Below are 23,727 nucleotides of genomic sequence, written 5' to 3' on the forward strand. Positions count from 1 at the left end.
CGCCCCTCCCCCTTCACTCAGCCTCCCACTTCCGCTTCCGGTGCGGGCCGCGCGCGAGCGCAGCCGTGGGAGGCGGCGGCGAGCTGCCGAGTGTAGGCTGCTGCCCGTGACCTCCTGGCTTCGGGCGGACGTCAGCCCAGCTTCGTCCTTGCCTCGACCTCTCCCCGGTCTGTTGTGAGCCTTCGCTTGGCCCCGGCCTCGAGGGCCGACCGCTCCGCACCCCCTCGGCCTGCCGGGCCTGAGGCCGCGCCCTGCCCCCGCCGTCGGGCCGAACTCGCCGCGTCGGACCCCGCCGCTTGCCACAGGTCCCTCCCTCTTGTCAAAAAAACTTAACCCGAACCCTCAGGCCCAGACCCGGTGCTCGGCCCTGTCCAAACCTTCGGGCTCTGCCTCTGTCCTCCAGCCTCGCCCCGAAGCTCAACCCACCCCGTCCTGTCTGCCCGTTCCGCTTGCCTCAGTCTCTACCCTACCCTCCCGCCCCCAATTTAGATTCCGTCTTTAGACTTAAGCCGCGCTCTGGTCTCTCCTTAACAGCACTCTCCCATGCTCCCCCTCCTCCCCCAAGGGTCGACGTCTTCCATCCACGCCCTTCACCTGCCCTCGACCCCTACCGCTAAGCCACTACTCTGTTCCCATAAAATCTTTCTCCTCTTCGTCCACTTGCCTTCATCTCCGGACCCCTGCTACCCATACGCACACCCACAGATGCCCCCTGGTGGGAGCCCTTTCAGCTCTTTCCCCTCCCTTGAGCTCCAGCCCCAGCTGCTCCAGGTCTGTCTCCAGACCTTGCTTCCAACACTCGCTCCTTCCATTCCCGAACCTTTCATCCTCGATTCTGGCTCCTCGAACACAGGATACCCCTTTCCCAGGGATGCTCACTCCAGAATCACCCGAGGGGGCGGTTTCAGAATGCCCAGGGTACTGGATCAGAGTTGCCTGGGATACACCTGAGCATCTGGAGCAGGGTTCCATAGCCTCACTTCCCCTCCCTGTAGCTGCTCTTCAGGATCAACTCTGTCACCAACTTGTTAAATGACATAGATTCTGTCTATATGGTTTTTAAAGCCCGTCTGACACCCGTCTCCTTATCCCTCAGGTTGAGGCCCCAGGCTTGGCCTCACCACGATGTGGCACGAGGCTCGGAAGCATGAGCGGAAGCTTCGAGGTATGATGGTCGATTACAAAAAGAGGGCAGAGCGGCGGCGGGAGTACTATGAAAAGATCGTGAGTAACCTTTAATCTGGGCTGGGAGCTCTGCTGGAGGGTGGGGCCCGGTCCTCCTGGTACGATTTGGGCTTGGAAATGCGCTAATGTTAGAGCCCAGTTTCCTCAAGAGAATGTCCATTTTTTGAGCATAATCATTGGTAAAAACTTGAGGCATTCTGTTTATTGTAGTATACTGCGCTGTTTGGTGTGGACTCAGTACAGAGCTGGGGTCAGTAGGAAGGAAGAAAGTCTTTGTAACACTCAGAGCAGTCCAGACATAAGATTGGCCACCTCCGAATGGTGTCTGTCCTGCTTATTGCTGTATTCACAGTGCCCAGAAGAGCTCAGCATTCTTGAGGTTGAATTTGGCACCCCGAAGGAGTGCCGTCATCGTTCACTAAGTCAAGTCTGACCGTTTCCCTCCCCTGTTTGATGTTTTTGGAGAGAAGAGTGCACTGCATCTTGTGATCTAAAAGGCCCTTGTGGTCTGGCCTCTCAGCTTCATCCTTAGGTAGCTCCATTGGCCTTTTTTCTGTCTCTGCCACCACAGGGATTGAACCTGTAATGCATCCTCTCACCTATTTAACTGTTACTTGCTCTTGAGACCCCAGCTTGAAATGGCATTTGCCATTTCAGTTCAGTTATGAACTGGCATTTGCCAGTTCAGTTCTCCTGTTAGATGGTATTTGTTATAGACGTTTTCATTTACCATCGCATCACTGCCTCAGCCTCCTCCCTTGTCTCCTGGCCTCCAGTCCTGCCGCCTCTAATCCACCCTCCAGGGTGGAGGGGCCAGAGAGGTCTTTCTAAAGCACAAAGCTGACCCTGTCCCTCCCTTGCTCAGAACTTCTCTGTGACTCCCTAGTGCCGGGCTCCTCAACCCAGCGTTTAAGACCCTACATGTTCTGGCTTTTACCACCCCCTCCAGACTCTTGTCACTCTGCTTTCTGCCTTGTTCCTTTGCTCACGCCATCTGGCGTCCTCAATATCTAGGCTACTTTTTCTAACAAAAAAAAAGATGTATAAAGAGTTACCATTTTACCTCCCCAAATTATATAGCCCTCTCCAGCCACAGGGCCTTTGCATGAGCTTTTCCTATTACTCGATTAACTGCTGCTCATCTGTCAGATCTCAATCCTCAGGGAAGTCTTTCCTCATCCTCCATACTCAGCCGTCATAGCTCCCTGTCATTCCCCTTTGCGGAATTTAGCACACATATCCAGCTCTGTAGCATTGGAGACTAGGTGTATTTGGGTCATGTTTGCATTCCAAGCTTGAGCCCAACGTGGTTTAAAAGAACAGATGAATAAAGCATAGCAGTTACATTTTAATTGGTCCTTCGCAGGCACCAGGCTCTGAAAAGAGTTTTAGATGCGTGATTTCTTTGAATCCCCCCAGTCACCCATGAGACAGAGGCTGCTGTTACCCTAGGAGAGGAATCTTTGAGAGCGCCTCAGTTGCCTTCTGTCACCCGGGAGGGAACCACTGGGCTGTAGAGAGAGCCCCTCTCCAGTGGTGTCAGAATAACTATAACATGACCACAAGGGCAGGGGTTGGGTCTGTGTTGCTTATTGGTGAGGCCCCAGCAGTGGACCAAGAACACAGTCAGTGCTCAGGAGTGAATAGCTGCCATTTGTTAAGGGTTCGTGGTGTGCCAGACCCTGTGCCTGCTACTTTGGCACATTCTTTCTAGTCCTTTCAGCAGGCCTGAGAGATTGGTGTTGCTCCCTGTGTTAAAGGTGATGCTGATAACAATGGCTAATTCTGTTGAGCATTTGTGTGTTATCCACTGTGCTGAGCACTTGATGCGTCTCCATTTCATCAAATTGTCACCCCCAGCCTGGGAGGTGGTTTGCTTTTTATTGATTCCATTTCACAGATGAGCAAACTGAGGCTCAGAGAGTCATGGCCTAGATCATATAGCAAGAGGGCAGAGCTGGCATTCTAACCCAGACTCTCTGACCCTGGACCTCTCTTAGCTCTTCACCTGGGCTTTCTACTGCAGAAATAGAAGTTCAGAAAGGTGCAGCAGCTTGTCCAAGGTGACACGGCCGGGAGGCAAAATACCAAACCATACCAGGTCCTTAAGAGTTTGGAGTCACAGGGCTCTGGGTTCCAATTCCAGCTATTCCACTTACATACCATGTGGCCCGGGCAAGTGACTGTATCCCTGAGCCTGGTTTCCTCTTCTGCATGTGAAATGATGTATCCTATAAAATCACGTTTGGCTGCGAATAACGGAGACCTAAAGCATCAATGGCTTAGACAAGATAGAAGTTTATTTCCTTTTCACATAAAAGCGCAGAGGTGGCCATTTCTGCTCGGGGACCGTTTTGTTGTTCAGCCATGCATGGCTTCTCTTCCCAGTCTTGTCTTAAGGTCTAAGAGGGCTGCTCAAGCTCTAGCCATCATGTGTTCATTACATCCAGCGGGGAAGAAGAAGGGAGGGAAAAGAGGCCAGGGGGCTCATGCCAGTTAAGAAAGTCTCTAGATGTTTGCACATGGTATGTCCACTCATATCCCCCCGGCCGGCAAGTAACCCCGTGGTCACATACAGCTGTCAGGAAGGTTAAGAAGCGTGGACTGTATCCTGGGTGGTCTAGTGCCAGTTAGGAGTCTTATTACTATCGAGGAAGGGGCAATGGATGTTGGTTGCCAACTCATGGTCTGCCACAAATGGTGGGGACAAGGACACCTCTCTCCCGGGCTGTTGGAGTGTAGTGAGATTGGGCACAGAGACCACTGAGGGCAGGCCTGCCCAGGGTAACTTGCTCAGTAAATGCCGGCTCTTGTTGGTTCTGAGGTTGTTGTTATTACCAAGTAGAGCTGGACTAGCATCCAGGTTGATGGATGGTGTGGAGGAAAAAAGGCTGGAATTGGGCCACTTAGAAGGCCTGGGACTCCGTGCTCTTGTTCTTGTAGCTGGGGAGCTCCCTGAGCTTTGTTTTCCCCCTTGGGACAGTGGTGATGACAGGGTGACAGGGAAGAGCTTCAAGAATACAACAGTGTCTGTGGGGTGCTTTGTGGTGCAGGCCTGTACAAGCAACCATTGTCCCCGTACGAGAACGTGATCAGCATTCAGATCACGGCCACCAAGCTGTGGATGATAGCTGCTTTGAGGAGGGGATGGGGCTGTCACACGGGTCTCTCATCTTGCTCTTGGGCCTAGGGAGGCGGCTGAGGCAAGCGCTGAGGAAGCCGAGGTCAGCTGTGATGGGCCGGGCAGGTGTGTCTAGGCAGCCGGTTTCTCTGCTCATCTGTCCGTCGTGCCTGCTCTCTCTCCCTAGCTGACCCTAGTTCTGTCATTTCTCCTGTCCTTGTCAGCTTTCTTCTGATCAGCGGTTTGGATAAAGAAACAATTCCCTGTTGATGTGAAAGTGGGAAATAAAACATCTCAGCTCCGGCATCTCCTTCTCCAGGAGGGCCCAGGCTAAATGACGCATCACCTGGCTCCCCTATCCCAGCACTGCCCACTCTAGGTCGTCACTGTGGGGGATGGGTCTGTCCCCCACACTGGACTGTGAGCCCTGAGGGCCAGGCTGGCTGTCTTAGTCAGTGCCATGGCCGTAGCACAACGCCTGCACCTGGAGTCGGTGCCTGCGTAACAGTTGACTCCATGAACTCCTGTGACCCCCTCTGATCCTGGAGATGTAATGACCCGTTGGTTAAGAATAGATTTTGGGTCTTGAAGAAATATTTGTACCTGTTCGTTGGAGTATGATTCACCATAGCCAAGATGTAGAAACAACCTAAATGTCCATCAGCTGATGAATGGGTAAAGAAAAGTGGTCCATACATACAGTGGAATATTATTCAGCCTCAGAAAGAAAGGAAATCTTGTCACATGCTACTGCGTGGAGGCACCTTGAGGACATTATGTCTAGTGAAATGAGCCAGTCACAAAAAGACAAACACTGCAAAATTCCACGTGTATGAGGTCTTAGAAGCAGTCAAGACCTTAGAAACAGAAAATGGTTGTTGCCAGGAGCTGCGGGAGGGGAAAAGGGGAGTAGTTGTTCATTGGGTATAGAGTTTCGGTTTTGTAAGCTGGAAAAGTTCTAGAGATCCGGTGCAGAGCAAGGTGCATATAATTAACGCTATTGTACCTTTCACTTAAAAAAAAAGAAAAGGAGTGGATTTTGGAGTCAGGACCATTTAGGCTCAGATCCTAGTTTTGTTTATGGCTGGTGTGATCAACAGCAAGTGAGCCTCCCCACTCTGCGCTCCAGTTTCCTCATGGGACATGGGGGTAAGAGTAGCACCTTTCTCCCATGACTGAGACGTTTGAGATGTACATAAAGCACTTAGTTCAGCGCCTGGCTTTTATTTTTATTATTATTATTATTATTTTAATATTTATTTATTTGGCTGCACCGGCTCTTTAGTTGTGGCACACGGGATCTTAGTTGTGGCATGCATGCAGGATCTAGTTCCCCAATCAGGGATCAAACCTGGGCCCCCTGCATTGGGAGCATGGAATCCCAACCACTGGACCACCAGGGAAGTCCCCAACTCCTGGCTTTGAGTACGGTTCCTTGACTTTTCCAGACGCTCCCAACAGAGCCAGTCCATGGACCCAGGTTTTTACTCCCCGCCCAATGCTATTTTCCTTGTTGTGGTGCTGGCACTGCCAGTGGCTTCACGCTACAGGCCGAAGTCCATCCTGCACACAGTGTCCCACGTGAGTCTTGGCTGTGGGAGCTGGGCATTTGGCCTGGCGCAGCCTCAGAACACGAGGGGCTCTTGGCCTTAGACCTGGCTGGGGCGGTCACGGGCCGAGGGCGCTGTGTGGCCCAAGGTGAGGGACTGAGGGAGGCAGGGAGGTGCGGGATGAGGAGTTGGATTCCAGCAGCGCCACCCCGCTGGACTCCGTGGGCTTGGGTGTACCCCACCCTCAGCGTCTTCACATGTGAGAGGAGAGGGAGAGCGGCCTGGCGCCTAGTGAGCGCAGGACAGGTGGTAGACCCGTAGCAGCTGTGGTCACTGGGGAGCGTCCTTCTCAGCTCCTGCTCGCCTGCCGCCTGGCGGTTGGGGCGGGAGGTGGAGGCAGAGCGGGAAGTGCAGGCGCTCGGGAGCTTGATGCTGACGGTTTTCTCCTGCGGGGCTCGGCCTCCTCGTCTGTCGGTGAGGGTTCGTTCTCTTTCCTTCCGTCAGTGTTCCTGAGCGCCTGCTGTGGGCCGGGCCCTGCTCTAGGCGCTGGGGATACAACAGGGAGCAAGACAGGTCCTGCGTCGTGGAAGCTGCGGTCTAGTGTGGGAGACAGGTGACCCGTGAGGGGCGGTGCTCCGAAGCAGACGGTGCGGTTAAGGAGCTAGAGTCAGGCGGGTTGCGGGGGAGCTGTTAGGCAGAGCTGACAAGGAAGGCGGCTAGAAAGAGATGGGGAATGTGTGCTGTGGCCTGGAGGCCAGCCGCCTGGAGCAGAGGCGGGGGAGAGAAGTCAGAGAGGGCCAAGCCGGAGCGGAGCGGCGAGGCTCTGAGCAGGCGGACGTGGCCTAATAGGTTTTAGCAGAACCCCTCAGGCTGCCTCGCGGAAAATGGGCTGCAGAGGGCAAGGGTGGTAGCAGGGAGCGGGGAGGAGGCCAGGAGGCCGCAGAGTGGTTGGGGAAGGTGGCAGCGCTGCGGGGGAGGGGGGAGGCGGGATGGGAAGTGGTTGGGCTCTGGGGCGGTGGTGCTGGGAGCTTGGCCAGGGTTTAGTGGGGAGCACCAGCAGCCCGGCTCGTGGCTCCTGTGGGTTCCTCTGACGTGGCAGGGGCTGCAGCTCAGCCAGGGCCCGGCGCTCGGGAAGCTCAGTGGTGGGAGCTGCTGCGGCTAGATTTTACCCTTTCCTGACGCAGTTCTGGTGACTTGGAATCGTGACTCCCCACAGGAGGCCTCAGGCCTGAGGCGATAAGTGAGTGTAAGGTGTAACATCAGGTGGTGGGAGCGGCTCAGGGGCCATTCTCCATCTAGGTACCTTTTTTCTTTAAAACAGCTTTATTGAGATATAATTCACATACTGTACAATTCAGTGGTTTTCAGTATATTCACAGGGTTGTGCAACCATTTCCACAATGTAATTTTAGAAAATTTTCATAACCCCCGAAAGAAGCCCCATACCCATTAGCAGTCAGTTCCCCGCGCCCCGCAGCTCTGGGTAGCCACCAGTCTGCATTCTGTCTCTGGATTGGCCTGTTTCGCACATTTCACGTGAATGGAATCATACAATGTGTGGCCTTTTGTGACTGACTCGTTTCGCTTAGTGTAATGTTTTCAGGGCTCATCCGTGTGGTAGTGTAGATCAGTACTCCATTCCTTTTTACTTCCAAACAATATTGCATTGTCTGGATATGCCATGTTTTGTTTATCTGTCTTGCGTTGATGGACATTTGGATTGTTTCCAGGGTTTGGCTATTGTGCATAGTGCAGCTGTGAACTTTTGTGTACAAGTATTTGAGTCTCTGTTTTTAGTTTTTTCAGGTATATACCTAGGAGTGGAATTGCCGGGTGTCATACGGCAGTTCTTTGTCTAACCTTTTGAAGAACCTTGTTTCTGCATACTCTTGTCAATATTACTTGCTATCATCTGTCCTTTCAACTTTAGCCATCTTAGTGTGAGGTGGTGTCTTGTAGTTCTGATTGCTGTGTCTCTGGTGAATAGTGACATTGATTGTCTTTTCATGAGCTTATGCAGTCCCGGTGTCTTAGAGGCTGGTCCTGGCCAAAGTGCTCACACCTGCCTCTGAATGAGTGGCCTTGGGGTGGGGGTGGGGTGAAGAGTTGGGGGAAGTATTTTAGGGAGGTGGGTCTTGGTACTGGCTGTGTAGAAGGTGGGGCCAGAGCTCAGAGCCTCTTGCTACCACCTCGAGAGGAAACCCTTCCCCTGTCTCCAGGGGTTAGGTGGCCCCCGTTAGTGCTGCCAGCCTTGTGTAGGTTCTTTTACCTCTGAAGTAGGGCCTCTTGGCGTCAGAGGTGAGCCTGCTGCTAACTTGGTTGTGTGGGAGTGACAGGGTTTGGGGCTCCGTTGGGTGATGACCTCCATCTTGTCCTTCCCTGCAGAAGAAGGACCCAGCCCAGTTTCTGCAGGTGCATGGTCGAGCTTGCAAGGTGCACCTGGATTCTGCAGTTGCCCTGGCCGCCGAGAGCCCCGTTAACATGTAAGACTGGGTCTGGGGGTAGGGTAGTGTCTGTGACTGAGGGTTGGAGGGCCAAAGGGACCTGGGGAAGGACACAGACCTTCGGAGTCTGAGGGAGGGAAGCTTTGGCCTGCATGGGAAGGTGAAGGTCACTAGCTAAGGCTGTACGGCAGTGGTTGGGATAAAGGCCCCGTGGTGTAGTGGTTGGAGGAGGACTTAGAGGGGAATGAGTGGGGCCGGGGCCAGAGGCCCAGATGCAGCAGAGAGTAGGCTGCCAGAGGGGGTGTTTTGGGGTGACTGGGCTTATAAAGGTGGCTCCTAGGACCTGGTTCGAGTTCTCCACTCTTGCTTTGTTCTGAAAAACAGAGCCCCAGTTTCCCCAGGGCCCTATTCTTGTCAGGAGCCTGAATGTAGACTTGGTGGGGGGGTTGGTGGCATAAGGGACTGCGCGGTGGGGGGTGAGGGTGGGGCTGGCATGGGGATCAGAGGGCTTGGGGGCCAGACTCCCAAGCGTGAGGTGGCAGGGAGCAGGTACTTTGTGTCCTGGGCAATGGGGACCCTAGGCTCCTTGCTCCCCTGCTCCCCACTTCAGGATGCCCTGGCAGGGGGACACCAACAACATGATTGACCGCTTCGATGTCCGTGCCCACCTGGACCACATCCCTGACTACACCCCACCTCTGCTCACCACCATGTAAGCTGCCTCCCCCAGGGGTTGCCAGGCAGGGAGTCCTACCCAGCAGCACCTCTTCTTTCCTGAGCCCTGGCCTGCCTGTCACCATCCTGGGAAGGAAGGAGGTGTGCACGTGGGGAGGCCCCCCCGCCCGTCAGACTGAGCCAGGCCCCTCATCCCCCTTCCTGCTGGCTTGGGATGGGGGTCTACCCTCTCCCTGTGGTCTCAAGACCTTGGCCTCCCCCAAAGCTCCCCAGAACAGGAGTCGGACGAGCGGAAATGTAACTACGAGCGCTACCGAGGCCTGGTACAGAACGACTTTGCTGGCAGTAAGTGACCTGGGGCGGCGGGGGAGTGGGGTTTTTTGGCGGGAGGGGCGGAGGGTGTCCCTGGAGACTGGAAGACCTCGACAAGGTTGGCAAGAAAAGTTATCCCAGGCCTTTCTACTAAGGGGCCTTGGGTTTTGGTCCCAGCTCTGTCATGGACCCGCTCTGTTCACATCCCTTTCTCTCTTGGGGCCCTCTGTCTCTGGAATTGGTACAGGAGATGTCTGGTGAACTAGATGGTCCTACCACAGTCACTTCCACATCCCATGCCCTCTAACTCTGTGGCGTTTTTTCCTAAAAAATTGGTGAAAATAGCAAGAATACATTATTTTCCTCTGCGTATTTCCCCCGCCTGCATGGGTCAGAATGTTAGCTCTGGAAAGGAAATTTCTCCTTGTTTTAAATGAATATTTAGACAGTTTGGCAGTTTGCCAAGCGTTCATATATGTCCAGTGTTCTTTTCCCAAGCCATCACCGTTAACACTTCACAAATGACAAAACAGGTTTAGAGACTTTTCCCCTCTCTGGGCTTGTGGCGGTTCAGACCCTGACAAACTTAAGAGTTTTTTGTCTCTGTTACCTCAGTACATCTGCATAACCTCCCAGCAAGGTAGGGGTGATGCCCCCATTTTACAGATGAGGATATCGAGGCTCAGTGGTTGGGGGGGGACACCATGTCCAAGGAGTTGGGGTTCTCACCCTGCCCTTAACCACTGCTGCCTCCTGCTGGACAGCTCTGAACTTCAGCTCGCCTCCTGAGAAGGACTTTGAGACACCCCACACACACACTCCCAGGATCTCCCTGTAAAATTAAGGGCCACACACTCGTCCCTTAGCCTGGCCAGTGTCGGTCTCCTCCTGGAGAAGGGTGATAAAGGTGGATTCTGTCCCTTGGGGTGGTTGTGAGGGCTTGGTGAGGAGTGCATAAGGCCCCGCACCGCGCCTGGCAGTCAGCCCTCCCAGTGGGTTCACTGTCCCCGTATTTGTTTCTAAAATAGGTGTTTTAGCATCTCTAAAATCAGAGATTGTCAAATTTTGGCAATCACTGAGGCCTTAGCATCAGGGGGAGTGCGTCATCATTGATGCCGTTGTTTTTTTTGCCTTCCCCCCAGGCTACATAGATTCTTGGTGATGGAGCCAGGGTTTCCCTCAGTTCTGACTCTGTATTCATTCATTCATTCCCGCAGTTCCTGAGCACCTGTGGTGCATCAGGCACTCTTCTGGGAGCAGGGGTCTAGTGGGGGAGCCACGTAATCACGAAAGCAGGTGGTAGTCACAGCTAAGGCACCGTCACGACAGATGTGTGCTGTTCTGAGGTGCTTGGCCAAGGCTGGCTCAGGGAAGGGTGGGCAAGATTTCCCCAGTGAGGAGAGGCCGCTGGACTGCGGGCCACGAGGACAGCCCTGTGGGGGAAGGGGGCGGGTGGCCTTGGGGGACAGGGAGGGCTGGCGTGGCTGGAGCTCATGTGAGGCAGGTCAACGGGGCTTTGTAGACCTACCAGCAGAACCACGGAGAAGAGCTGAGGCCCACCGAGGCAAGGCCAGGGTCCCACCGGGATTCGGGCATGTATCACTGCAGGAAGACCCGGGGAGGCTCCAGTACACTGCTGAGCTCCTTGAGTTGCGTGTTGTGGATGAACGAGAGCCCAGATTAACCGCGCTTAATTTAAGCTGGCCCACAGAGGCACAGAGTGGAGTGGCCCATGGGGTCCAGGTGACTGACATCCAGTGCTCAGGATAGCTTTGTCGTTCTGAAGGGTCCATCTGAAGACCGTCCTAACGGTGGTAACAGTAGCAGCGCCAAAATACAACGCGCTCGTTCTGCCAGTGATCCCATTTTACAGAAAAGGAAACTGAGGCACAGAGTGGCTCAGTTCCTTGATCAGGGTTGCATGGCGAGTCAGTGGTGTCACCAGGGCCCTCCTGCAGATGCTGTGTCCTCACCACACACGGTGTGATTATCTGGGAATCCGTGACTCTGCCCCTGGCTGTGCTTGGGTCACACCTGCCCTCCTACCCCCCCCCCGTTCTTGTGTCCCCCCTGAATTCCCAGCATCCCCAGCCCCCCCTGACCCACGTGCCTCTTGCCTTGCCCCAGTCTCAGAGGAGCAGTGCCTGTACCAGATCTACATTGACGAGTTGTACGGAGGCCTCCAGAGACCCAGTGAGGATGAGAAGAAGAAGTGAGCCGGGGTCTGGGGCACCGTGGGCTTGAGGGAGGCAGGCAGACTGTGAGCCCCACAGGGCACAGCCTCATCCATCCTGTCCACCTTGGGCTCCCCAGAGCCGGGGCTGGTGGTTGGCACAGGGTAGGCGCTCGATTGGTCAATGTTTAGAGGAGGAAGCAGCAGCTGGACGGGAAGGGTCTGCTGACAAACCACTACACTGCGTTTGCAACCCATGGGATGGTAGGAGGTGAGTTAGAGCAGGGAGTTAGAGCAGGCCCTGGGCTGGACAGGCCTGGGTTTGAATCCTGCCGGTGAGGACTTCCCTCCGAGCCTTGGCGGGCTCCCCTGTGAGGGGGCTGGCGGCAGTGCCCCCTGCCTGGACTTTCCAGGGCTGCAGGAGACGGAGCTTGTGAAGTGCTTGTCCTCTGCTGCCGTGAAGTAAGCTTGTGGTCAGCAGCGGCTGATGTCGCTCTGGAGAGGGACCTCTCCAGGCTGTGTCCCTTGAGGAATGGCCCCCCTTCGCCAGGACAGCCGCTGCTCCACTTGTTCCCCAGCGGTCCTGGAGCCCTGCCTCCTTACCACCTGCTGCTGCGCAGCTCCCCCACTGCGATCTCAGCGCTTGCTGCTTCCCTCCATCTGAAGGGTTCTCACGGTGTGGCGGGAGCTCCTTGATGATTCTCATCCTTATCCCTGACACCCCCACCCCCCCAGCCCCCCGTTCAGGACGAGGCTGGCACCGGGACAGCGTCAGGGAGTGTTGACTAAGTTCAGCAGCAGGCGTGCACTAGGCCCCTGTGCCGCTCTGGACCAAGCTGGGCCGTGCTGTTACCCGGGATAACGCGGGCCTGCCCTTGCAGGACTCACAGTCTGGGGCCGGGGGAGACAGATCCAGTAGGAGTGGGGCTGGGGATCTGAGGATGGGGCTGGACCCCGCCTGAGGGAGGACTTTCTGGAGGATGGTGCATTGGAGCTGGAGGAGGAGGGAAGAGCCGGTGGGAGGTGGCCACAGAGGGTTCTAGGCTGAGGGCGAGCGTGAGTGAGGGTCTGCAGGCAAGGGTGCCGAGCTGCCCTGGAACTTGGGAGGGCGGCGTGCGGTGTGCGGGCCCTCGAGGCTTGGCCTGGGCTGCATCCTGCCCATAGTCTGCGCCCCCGCCCCGCACCTCCCTGGCTCATGGCTCCCCTGTCCCAGGCTGGCGGAGAAGAAGGCTTCCATTGGCTACACCTATGAGGACAGCACGGTGGCCGAGGTGGAGAAGGTGGCAGAGAAGCCGGAGGAGGAGGAGTCACCGGCCGAGGAGGAGAGCAACTCGGACGAAGATGAGGTCATCCCCGACATCGGTGGGGTCCCCTCTCTGCCCTCCCCCCCCACAGTCCCTGGGCGTCGTTTTCGTGTCTCGTCCCGCCCCCTCTGTGGGGTGCCCCCGTGCTTAGGAGCCCCGCCTGTCCCGCCCCTGCTCCAGGGCGCTGCTGTCCTCCCTTCTCACTCATGTCCTCCTGGTCCAGCCTCCCTTTCTGTGTCTCTCTCCTTCCTCGTTTCTAGGATTCTGCTTCTATGATATTGTCCCCACCTAGGTTCTGAGTCTGTCCTCCTTGCTTGTGTCAGCCTCTCTGTCTCTCCCTCCCCTTCTCTTTCTCTCTCTTCTGGAAAACAAGTGTTCCTCCAGTTATAGAGCCTCATCCCCCATGCTGCCACCCACCTCCACCTAAATGCCTGTCTTCCCTCCACCTCTCACCCTTTCTCACTCAGCCCACCCACTGTTTATTCAGACTTACTCAGACATATGTGAAGTGTCCGTCCCCCTTCCACTGAGTCATCCAGCATCTGGCTTCTGAATGCCTGTGACCCGAAGCCCCTGCCTCCCGCCCACCTAGATCTTCAGCCGCCCTCTGTCCGTCCCCCGTTCACTCCCCCGTTTACTTCCTCCACATCACACACCCCTCCCGGCCCCCACCCACCGTTTGTTGTGCTTGCCTCTGGCCAAGCCCTGCGCCAGCCTGGGGATGCCAAGATGAGCTGACTCGTTCCCTCCCTGCAGAGGCCTGTGGTCTGGTGGGCACCCCCGCCCCCAACTCCCGGGGCACTGCCCCTTCTCCCCTTCTCGCTCGGCTTTGGTCCCTGACAGCCTTTCTTTTGGTGTAGACGTGGAGGTGGACGTGGACGAACTGAACCAGGAGCAGGTGGCAGATCTCAACAAACAGGCCACGACCTATGGCATGGCCGATGGCGACTTCGTCAGGTGAGGCCGGCGGGCTGACGCCTCTCCACGTCCTGTGGACCTGGCATATGTTGTTACCCCTCTTCCCGAGCAGTTGTGTGCCTGGCCCTGCGCCAGGGCATCACACACAGAGGCTCCTGAGCTCGTGGGGTGGGTACTTGTGACTGGCTTCAGCCTTGTCGAAGCGGAGGCTGCCCCCAGCTGTGTGACCTGAGGCCACCGGACTCCTGGAAACTCCCGGGTTCCTGGGCCTGGTGGACAGCGCCCTCCAGTGGAGAGGCTTCGCTCCCCGGATCATTCACTCGCAGTTGCTGGTTGAGCCTCTGCCCTGTGCCATACCTGTGTGGGTCACATAGACCGGTCCCATCTGACAGGGTATTGAGCTGGAGTCTGAACACAGCGTCCTCTGCCCAGAACCCTCCATGACTCCCACCTCCCTCAGGCGCAGCCAGCCTCCTCACCACGGCCGCAGAGTCTCACCTGTCTGGTCTTCTGCCCACATACTGCACCCCTGCCGGCCTCCATGGCCTCTTTACCCCTTCGGTGCCTGAGGCCCCACCTGACCTCGGGGCCGCTCAGTGTGCCGTTGGCTCTGTCGGCACCTGCTCAGCTCACTCTCCCAGGTTTCTCATCAGCTGTCACTTTTCTCTGGGTGGCTTCCCCAACCTCCCTGTTGAAGGCTGCAGCAGCCTCTACCAGTTCCCTGGACTTCCTTCCCTCTTCCGAGATTTACTTTCCCATCGAGGCTTTCACCGTCTAACATACCATGTTATGTGACCTTGGTCATTGTGTCTCTTCTCCCCAGAATGGTAGCCCAAGGGGGTGGGGATTTTTGTTTGTTTTCAGTAATCCCTAATACCTGAAATAGCACCTGGCATGCAGTGGGTGCTCAATAATAGTGCAAAATGAATGCGAGACCCCCAGGATGGCTTGGGGTTTCTCACTTCCTGCAGTGACACTGCCTGTGGCCTGGCCCCTCCTCCATCGTGCCCCTCGTGCCCTTCTGTAGGATGCTCCGGAAAGACAAGGAGGAGGCAGAGGCCATCAAACATGCCAAGGCCCTTGAGGAGGAGAAGGCCATGTACTCGGTGAGGGCTGGGCCGGGGTGGTAGGGCAGGTGTGTGCCTCATGGACGGCACACCCTCACCAGCCTCGTACCCACCCTGCTCCAGGGCCGTCGCTCCCGGCGCCAGCGGAGGGAGTTCCGGGAGAAGCGGCTAAGGGGCCGCAAGATCAGCCCACCCAGGTAGGACGGGTTCTGCCCCATGCCCCCACCCTGCCAGCACCAGTCTTTCAGGGCTCTGGGGGAGGAGCCGGGGCTCAGGAAGACCTTGGGGGCAAGCTCGCCACTTGCAGGCAATTCCCTCCTAGTAGGGCAGTGAGTAGGGAAAGTTTGGAGTAGGGGTGGCTGTGAGGGGCGTGTGGACACCTGCCCTGCCAGCCATTCCCCTCACCCTGCTGGACTCGGGACGCTTGCCGTGCTCCCTGAGAGCCAGTGGTGAGGTGGCATGGGGTGGCTGGAAGGGTTGAGAGCAGAGTCAAGGGGCACGGGCCTGGCCCTGGACTCTGACCTGGTTCTGCTGCTTGGCCGCTTCCTCACGGTCAGAGTTTGGGCAGGTGACTTTCTCTCTTGAGCTGCAGTTTCCTTTTTGGAAAAGGGGCACCATCACCTCCCAGGAGAGGGGCTATGCCAGTGCCCACAGCGAGGTCTCGGGCAGGTTTGGATGCGGCAGTCTGATGTGGAAAGCCCAGCCTGGGGCTCCAGGCAAACCCATGCTCTTTGACACATCTCGTGTGTTTAATGGGAGTCATTGAGGGTTGCTGTGAAGCTTAAGGGACCTGTTGTGGGTTCAGGGTTTGATGTGCGATCTGGAAAATATTCCTTAAAGAGTTGTAGAGGTGCAGGTCAGTGTAGTGCATAAAAGCTTGGACTCAGGGCCACATGGCCTGGGTTGGAATCCTGGCTCTTTTCGTTTATGAGCTGTGTGGCCCTGGGCAAGTGACTTCACCTCTCTGGGCCTGTTTCCTCAGCTGTGAAGTGTGAAGAATCACAGTACCCACGTCAGAGAGTTGTTAGGAAGAGCGATTGAGTTCACTGAGTAAAGCACCTGGTGCCTGGCGCATAGTGTGCCTCTAAGACGTGTTAGCTCTTCTAGTTTCAACATCATCATCAGTAGGAAGCCAGGACCCAGTAGAGCCAGGGACCTGGAGTGGGAGGAGTGTCGCTTCTAGTCTAGGGTCCGGAGGCCAGCCAGGTCGGAGGCTGCTGAAGTCCTTGTTGCTCAGGGTCAGGGTGGGTCTGGCACATTGTGGGTCAGGGCTGAGGTTCAGGCTTCGGACAGATGTGAGGTGAGTAGGAGGAGGGATCAGGGCCCGTAACCTGGCCAGCAGCCCCCTCATCACTGTGCCCAGCGTGTGGCCTTGGGCGCCCAGGTTGGGGGTTGGCCTTACTTCTGTGCACACTAATCCCAAACCCCCCCACCTGTCCCATCCCGTTCTTCTCTTCATAGCTACGCCCGCCGAGACAGCCCCACCTATGACCCCTATAAGCGGTGAGTTCGCAAGGCCCAGCAGTCCTCCTCATGGAGGGCAGGGGTGGTGAGGAGGGCCAGGGGGCCCACCCTGTAGGCTGCCCTGAGATCACAGACTGGAGAATGTGTTCTGGGAGTCTGAATCATTTTTTGTTTCCTAGAGTGTTAGCCTGCTTTCCTGATTTCTTTTTCCTTTAAACGTGAACCTTAAAAATTTGTTCTCATTTAGCTGTAACGTAGTCTTGTGTGGAAAATGACCAGACGTGGCAGGAAGGCAGGACATAGAAGTCAAGTCCCTTTAATCTGAACTCCCAGAAATAAGCAGTGAGAAATAACAGGCACAGAAGGGCCTGGTTGCATATGCGTGTGTCTCCTGGTTGTGGGAGTGGTTGGGACAGAGGCTTTGAGGGTGACAGACCTCGGTCTGACCCCAGTTCCCTTTGCAGAATGGTGTGGGAGGGCCCCCTCGGGGCTCCTGGGAGGATAGGTGAGATGAGGCAGGTGCACCTTTTGATGAAAAGTCTGGCACAGTAAGTGCTCAATCCGTGGGCGCCATGAGGGATAAGGTATACTTTTTTTTCACAAAAATGGAATTAAATCACAGTTAATGCTTTAGAACTTGCTTTCCACCTGACCTGACATCTATGTTGAGGAAATCTTTTCCTGTTACATTACAGATGTGCTCATCCCTTTTTAATAGTACAGTTTGCTGTTCCTCCTTTTCCTGGTTGTTCTGAGAAGGTTTCCGTGGTCAGGAATCCGATCCTTGCACAGCTGGTGTCTTTCTGCCCATTGGCTCTGCTCGTTGCGCCGGTGGCTGCCGTTGCTTGGGGCTCCGCTGTTCTGATTTCTGTTGCCCTGTGGTGGCTTCTGTTAGCCGGTGGGCAGGCTCCAGGAGCCTGGCGTTCGAGCCCCCTGCTCCCTGCTCTGTAGGTCGCCCTCGGAATCCAGCTCCGAATCCCGCTCCCGCTCCCGCTCCCCGACCCCAGGCCGAGAGGAGAAGATCACGTTCATCACCAGTTTTGGGGGCAGCGATGAGGAGGCAGCCGCAGCCGCAGCTGCAGCAGCTGCGTCAGGGGCCGCCACAGGGAAGCCTCCCGCGCCCCCCCAGCCAGGCGGCCCCGCACCGGGACGTAATGCCAGCGCCCGGTCGGTAACGCTCACGCTGCCTGCCCTACACCCCGGCCGCCGTGGGGGGGACTCGGGACGGCGGTGGGCCACGGCCCGGGCCAGCGCTGACCCGCCCTCCGTGCCCCACCTGCAGCCGCCGCTCCTCCACCACCTCCTCCTCCTCTTCTGCCTCGAGGACCTCCAGTTCCCGCTCCCGTTCCAGCTCCAGCTCCCGCTCCCGCCGCGGCGGGGGCTCCTACCGCTCTGGCCGCCACGCACGCTCCCGCTCCCGGTCCTGGTCACGCTCCCGCTCCCGCTCTCGGCGCTACTCGAGATCCCGCAGCCGTGGCCGGCGGCACTCAGGTGGGGGCTCTCGAGACGGACACCGCTACTCCCGTTCGCCTGCCCGGCGTGGCGGTTACGGGCCCCGGCGCAGAAGCAGGTGCGTGGGGCTGGGTTGTGGGGACTGGGCTGGGCGTGGGCCCCGTTTCAGCGAGACCAGGCTCTGGGAGGGGAGACCTGGGATTGGTGCAGGGGGGAATGTGCTCACTCCAGGTGTGGTGCCGGGGCTGGAGCACAGCCTCCCTTCTCAGGGATGCAGTGGGGAGGGAGACTGAGCTGTGCTTGTCACGGGAAGTCCCCAGGTGTTTGCAGCTGACGACCCTTAGGACTGGGGCACTCCGTGGGCAGGGGCCGGAGAGTCAAGGCAGCCCTTTGAGAGAAGGCGGGGCGTGAGACAAGCGCTGCACATGGGGCAGGAGGAAAGTGACCTAGGGACGGGAGCATCCCTCCGGTCCTATTCCCGGGGGGGGCCTGGTGGATGAGAGCATGGACTGCGGAGCCCCTGGCTGGGTATGGATTCTGGCCCTGCTAGTGAACTCTCGGGGCCTGTTTCTGCATCTGTAAAAAGAGATACAGTCACGGTGTCCCCTTTATTGGGTCGTGAAGTTGTGACAAGTGAATTCTATGTAAGTGTTTAGTACAGGGCCTGGCACTCGGTGAGTGCTTTTATTGTCATCAGCATCATTACCCGTGTTGTTGTTGTGTGGATCTCAACGTCAGCTACCTACAAGGTCTAGCAGGTAAAATAGAGGGGCCGCGTGGGCCCCGGTGAACCGGGAGCATACGTCCCATCTGCTGGGCTCGTTGGCCACTCAGTGGCAGGCATGGTGTTGCTCAGTCTTCTGGTTTTTCAAGAGAAGTTGGGTTGGATTTTTAAAGGACAGCTCTTGTTTTCTCAATATTGCCAACAAATTTGAATTTTGTAAAAACCCAGGACAGTCCCACCAGAATCAGTGTGTGGCGTTGGTTTGGCTTCTGGGTCGTTCCCTGGAGCCTGACACAGGGCAGTGTCAGGAGAAAGACTGGGGTCGGAGGGGGACCCTGGTCACATCTCTGAGGCCAGCCTGAGGGTCCTGAGCAGAGAGAGGGTGGGGCTTGCAGGTCCCCAGACTGGATCCTGTGGGTCTGTGCTGCAGTCTTGCACGGGGGCGGGGGGGTCATCCCCACTAGTGGCGAGACCCTGGACCTGGCAAGGTGAGGAGGCCGTGAGCATACAAGGGGGGGCCGCCAGCCAAGTTCTGCCCCCCCAGAAGTCACCTCTCAGAGAAGTGGGTGAATGGGTGTCTAGTGAGAAGTGAAGAGCCATCTTAGGGCCGGTGTATCTAGAGGGCGGTCTCTGTTTAGAGACTGAGGGAGGCCAGGGAGGATTTCTGAGGAAAGTAGCGGGAGAGGAGTGGAGACACAAGGACCCCAGGGCCTCGGAGGAGGCTCGTAGATTCAGTGCCTGGGTGGGGCATTGCGCACCTGGGGTCCCTGGAGCCTCACGGCCTCTCTCCTGCCTCACCGCACCCCCAGGAGCCGCTCCCGCTCAGGGGACCGGTACAGGCGGGGCGGCCGGGGGCCCCGGCACCACAGCAGTAGCCGCAGCCGCAGCAGCTGGTCCCTCAGCCCGTCCCGAAGTCGCAGCCTGACTCGCAGCCGCAGCCCCAGCCAGAGCCGCAGCCCCAGCCAGAGCCACAGCCGCAGCCGCAGCCGCAGCCGCAGTCGCAGTCACTCGCCGTCGCCCCCAAGGGAGAAGCTGGGCAGGCCGGCAGCGTCCCCCGCTGTGGGCGAGAAGCTGAAAAAGTGAGTGGGGCAGGGCTGGGGGAAGGGGATTGTGAGCTCGGGTGAGCAGGTGACTCCACTGTGCTCTTTTTGAAGGAACTTGGTCCTGTCCTGGGAGGTCTGAGGGGGCCACAGCTCTGCCCTTAGGGGCTCTGAGGAGTCACGCCCTTGCCTTGGGTCGGGGGTCAGAGGGGGACATGGCCCTGTCCTGCAGGGTCCGGGAGGGACCTGGTTTCTCCCTGGGGGGTGTTAGGGGCCCATGACCTTGGCTGTCTGCTCTGAGGGCAGTGCTGAGGGCGCGTGAGGTCGAAGGTGGCAGCTGGTTTTCTTTCCTCCCAGGACCGAACCTGCCGCTGGTAAAGAGACAGGAGCTGCCAAAGTCAGTAAGAATTTGGAACTCGCCCGTGTAATTCCCGCCAGCAGCAGTGCCCGAGAGCTGGGCCCGGTGGGCCTGCAGGGGGGCCCGGGTGGGCCGGGAGATCCAGCCCCGGGGATTGAGATCTGTGCCTCCCTTCCCTCCTCAACTGTCCACTGGGGCTCCCAGACCCTCGTGGCCAGTCTCCACAGCCTGCCCGTCCTCCACACATGCCCCCGCAAGTCCCAGGCTCTTGGATGAGGTGGGTTGTGGAAGCTCCGGGACACCCACCCGGTCTCCTGCCTCTTCTCCCCCTCCCCAGCCCAAGCTGACGCCACAGGAGAAGCTGAAGCTGAGGATGCAGAAGGCACTGAACAGGCAGTGTATGTCCCGCCACCTGCCCCTCCAGGGCTCCCCTGCCCCTCCTCCTTCTGGCCTGGCCGTGGGGAGGCCCTGCCCTTTGCCAGATAGGAGGCCCTTTGGGGAGGAGTGGGTGCGCACCTGCCCCGCGGCCACCACGTTTAGGGCCTTGGCAGTCTGGTTGGCCTCTCTGAGCTCAGCTTCCACATCTTGGGGGCGGGGCTTGAGGGCACCCCTCATCACTGTGTCTCTCCCTCCCCACAGTCAAGGCGGATAAGAAGGCGGCTCAGGAGAAGATGATCCAGCAGGAGCATGAGCGCCAGGTACGGGTTGGGGTGAGGGCATAGGGCTCACACAGGGTGCCGGCCCGGCCCCGCCCTCGCTGCCATCCTGCCATCCTGCCATCTCTGCCGTAGGAGCGGGAAGACGAGCTTCGAGCCATGGCCCGCAAGATCCGTATGAAGTAAGACCCCTTCCCTCCCACCTGCCTCTGGGTTGCCCTGTGTTCCCCACCACCTGCTCCGATCCAGAGCCCTGGCCGATCCCTCTGGGTGGATGAAAATAATCAAAGCCCTCGCCTGGCCTTCATGTTGTCCCCCAGTCTCCTTCCCATCCCCAGCTTACTTCGGCCACTGTGACCTCCTCCCAGCTCCGCCAGCCTCCAGCTTGGGTTACCTTTCCTGCTGTTCCCAAGATACCCACCCACTTCCCTCCCTTGCTGAACTCAGGGGTCCTTCCTGACCATCCTTTGTGGAGTAGCACCCCAAAACACGACATCCTCCAGCCCCACTCTGCTTTTCTTCATAGCACTAATCTGCACCTGGCATCCCAGTGTGCACTGTCTGTGTCCTTCACTCATTCTTGTTCGTGTCCCCATTAAGAAGTCGGGTGTGGCTGCTGGGTTCCTGCTGTGTGCTTTGCCCCTAGAACGCTGGTGTTCGATAAACGTTTGCCGAACGGAACGGCTGAATGCAAGCCAGCCCCGCGCTGGGAGCCAGGGCCTCTCCCCTCTCCCATTCTGCTCCAGTTCTCACCTTGACTCTTCCCCTGCAGAGCTGAGTGGCTCAGAGCCTGGGTCAGGCAGACTCAGGATTCATTCCCAGCTCCGCCTCTCTGACTCTGTGGCCCTGGGGTGGGCACTGGCCCAGAGTCTGAACAGACCTTGGTGCCAACTGCACAGGGTAACTCAGGGATTAGTGTCCGTAAAGCCTCAGCCCACCCAGTACCCATGGGCAGAACTGGAGGCCGTAGCGCTTGGTGTTAGCAAAGAGGAGAGTTGGTCAGTCGCAGGGTCGGGTCACCTGTTGTTTCTGGTTCTACCCTGCGCTTGCTGTGGGTCCTTGGACAAGCACTTTAAGCTCTCTACGCCAGGACTCACTGTATGAGATAGATGTGATAAGGCAGCCACCTCCATGGGGTTCTCCCGTTAAGGCACCTGGTGTGTGGTTCCTGGCACGTGGGGAGGCTTGATGGTTGGAGCTGCTGCTGTTAGTTGTTTATTACAGGCACATCATGTGCTGGGCTTCCAGGGCTGCCATGTGCTCCCATCGGGGGTGGAGGAGCAGAGTGCCTAGGGACTCAGCGTTGTAGTCAGTCGGACCTGGGTTCTGATCCTGCCTCTGCTACCCACCAGCTGTGCGCCTTCCTCCTGTCTGAGCCTTCGGCCTATAGATAAGCCTAAGTTTGCTTATCTACCGAATGCGGATGGAATAGTTGTCCCAGCTCTTAGGCTGGTGGAGAGGATTCCGTGAGATCAGAGCCAGGCACGAAGGCACCCAGTAAATGTAGCCCTTGGGGTTGCAAATCCTCGTCCTTCTGACAAAGACCAGTTAAGCACTTAGCATGTAAGTCCCTTTGTTCTGAGGCTGTGCCCTGAGTGTGACAGGAAATTATCGAACTCTCCAGCCCTTCAGCAAGCCTTTCATCGCCAGGCAGACTGGGATTCAGATGCTGGCTCTGCCAGCCAGTAAGTATCCCCTCTCCGAGTTCAGTGCCCTCATTTCCAAGTGAGGAGAGGAGCAGGACATGCCCCCTTGGCTTATTCTTCCACCTGGACTAGGTTGTCGGCAGCACCTGCCCTGACAGGGACCCAGCCAGCCATCGAGTTCAGTTCAGTGTTATCGCCAGCCGAATGCCCACCCCTTCCCCTGGTTTGCCTCCCCTTCCCCGTGCAGGGAACGGGAACGCCGAGAGAAGGAGAGAGAAGAATGGGAACGCCAGTACAGCCGGCAGAGCCGCTCGCCCTCCCCCCGTTACAGTGAGTGTCCGCGTGGTCGCTTGGTCTGGAGAGCCGGGCTGGAGGCTCTGTGGCATTAAAAAAAAAGAAGAGATGTCAAACTGGGTTAAAAAAAAGAACATGGTAGGGCTTCCCTGGTGGTGCAGTGGTTGAGAGTCCGCCTGCCGATGTAGGGGACACGGGTTCGTGCCCCGGTCCGGGAAGATCCCACATGCCGCGGAGCGGCTGGGCCTGTGAGCCATGGCCGCTGAGCCTGCGCGTCTGGAGCCTGTGCTCCGCAACGGGAGAGACTACAACAGTGAGAGGCCCGCATACCGCAAAAAAAAACCCAAAAAACAAAAACAAAAAAACCATGGTACATTTTTTTCCACGTCAGCCTTCTATAAATTAAAACTTTTAAGTCACACACACAACACACGGTGATTGCTTTAGTCACAAGGGACTTACAGGAATTGGAAGAAAAGCTCATTCTTAGCGCGTGGGTGTGGGCCAAGGGGCACAGGTAGCGTCCAGCAGCGGACACGCCGGAAGCGCCGGCGCTGCCTTAGCTGGAGACACTGGAAGCCCAGCCCTGGAGCCCACTCCTGGTCCTGGGCACTTACTTTGTTTTCACCCATCCTTTCTTTCCAGGTCGAGAATACAGCTCTTCCCGAAGGTAATAAGCAGGCTGGCCCAGCTCCCTGGGAAATCACAGTTGCCCTTTGGCACGAGGTCCCAGCCCTGATTGCTCCATCCCGACGCAGCCCCCTCCAATCCCCTCCAGTCATAGGGCCTGGCCTCACCCCTCGGGAACATCCCTCTCTGCAGCTGAATTCCCCATCACTGAAGCCCCAGTGGTCCCAAGCATGTCAGTGTATGTGTGCACGTGCCTACACAGCAGGGCTCCCTGCTTGCTGCCCAGCCCTCACGGGGCCTCTCTCTCCCCTCTCTCTCTCCAGGCGCTCAAGGTCCAGATCCCGAAGCCCCCATTACCGACATTAGGCAGAAGCGTGGCGGGGCAGAGGGATGAGGGGGTGGGGCGAGGGCTCAAGCTGTGATGCTGCTGGTTTTATCTCTAATGGAATAAAATCACACATTATTTAATTCTCTTCACCTGGCCTCCGTGTCGTCCGTGTGGTTGGTGCAGGGCTCCCAAACCCCAGTGCCCGCCAGCCAAGGCCAGCTGAGGAAGGAGCTTGGTGGGTTCAGCTGTGGCCCAGGTGGAGGTCCCACCCACGTCTGGGCATTGGACCGGAGGCTCCTTGGTAATCAGAACTCCTGCCACTCTCAGTGAGGGCAGGGGTGCGACGCGGTGGGAACGATGGGCCAGGAATCTGCCCAGGGGCCTGT

The 23,727-nt window shown here is 57.4% G+C and overlaps 1 protein-coding gene across 5 annotated transcripts; it reads left to right on the forward strand.

Annotated features, from left to right (window-relative positions):
- Positions 1 to 16: 16 nt before the first annotated feature.
- On the forward strand, positions 17 to 23,486 carry CLASRP (CLK4 associating serine/arginine rich protein). Of its 5 annotated transcripts, none has more exons than XM_049703587.1 (21): positions 17 to 305; positions 1,097 to 1,224; positions 8,242 to 8,339; positions 8,911 to 9,012; positions 9,241 to 9,320; positions 11,415 to 11,499; positions 12,674 to 12,822; positions 13,625 to 13,721; positions 14,710 to 14,788; positions 14,873 to 14,946; positions 16,211 to 16,252; positions 17,165 to 17,380; positions 17,496 to 17,783; positions 19,199 to 19,468; positions 19,787 to 19,826; positions 20,125 to 20,185; positions 20,427 to 20,485; positions 20,579 to 20,625; positions 22,313 to 22,419; positions 23,029 to 23,053; positions 23,337 to 23,486. In XM_049703587.1, exons 2-21 carry the CDS (start codon positions 1,126 to 1,128, stop codon positions 23,377 to 23,379), a joined length of 2,061 nt encoding a protein of 686 aa, XP_049559544.1. In that variant the 5' UTR covers positions 17 to 305; positions 1,097 to 1,125; the 3' UTR covers positions 23,380 to 23,486. The 5 variants fall into 5 exon arrangements, 3 of the variants coding, with proteins under 3 accessions (XP_049559544.1, XP_004271230.1, XP_049559545.1); XM_004271182.4 differs by having other exon boundaries at positions 18 to 305; positions 22,337 to 22,419; XR_004483922.2 differs by lacking the exons at positions 23,029 to 23,053; positions 23,337 to 23,486 and having other exon boundaries at positions 18 to 305; positions 19,787 to 19,830; positions 22,337 to 22,419.
- Positions 23,487 to 23,727: the final 241 nt, after the last annotated feature.

The sequence above is a fragment of the Orcinus orca genome, chromosome 20 (genome assembly GCF_937001465.1).
Source record: "Orcinus orca chromosome 20, mOrcOrc1.1, whole genome shotgun sequence".
NCBI lineage: Eukaryota > Metazoa > Chordata > Mammalia > Artiodactyla > Delphinidae > Orcinus > Orcinus orca.

Bases quoted from the DNA above. Each gene is read 5' to 3' on its own strand.
- CLASRP (XM_049703587.1), top strand. From the start codon at position 1,126: ATGTGGCACGAGGCTCGGAAGCATGAGCGGAAGCTTCGAGGTATGATG. The intron at 19,469-19,786 runs GTGAGTGGGGCA...CTTTCCTCCCAG, and splicing joins GTGGGCGAGAAGCTGAAAAA to GACCGAACCTGCCGCTGGTA. The intron at 23,054-23,336 runs GTAATAAGCAGG...CTCTCTCTCCAG, and splicing joins GAATACAGCTCTTCCCGAAG to GCGCTCAAGGTCCAGATCCC.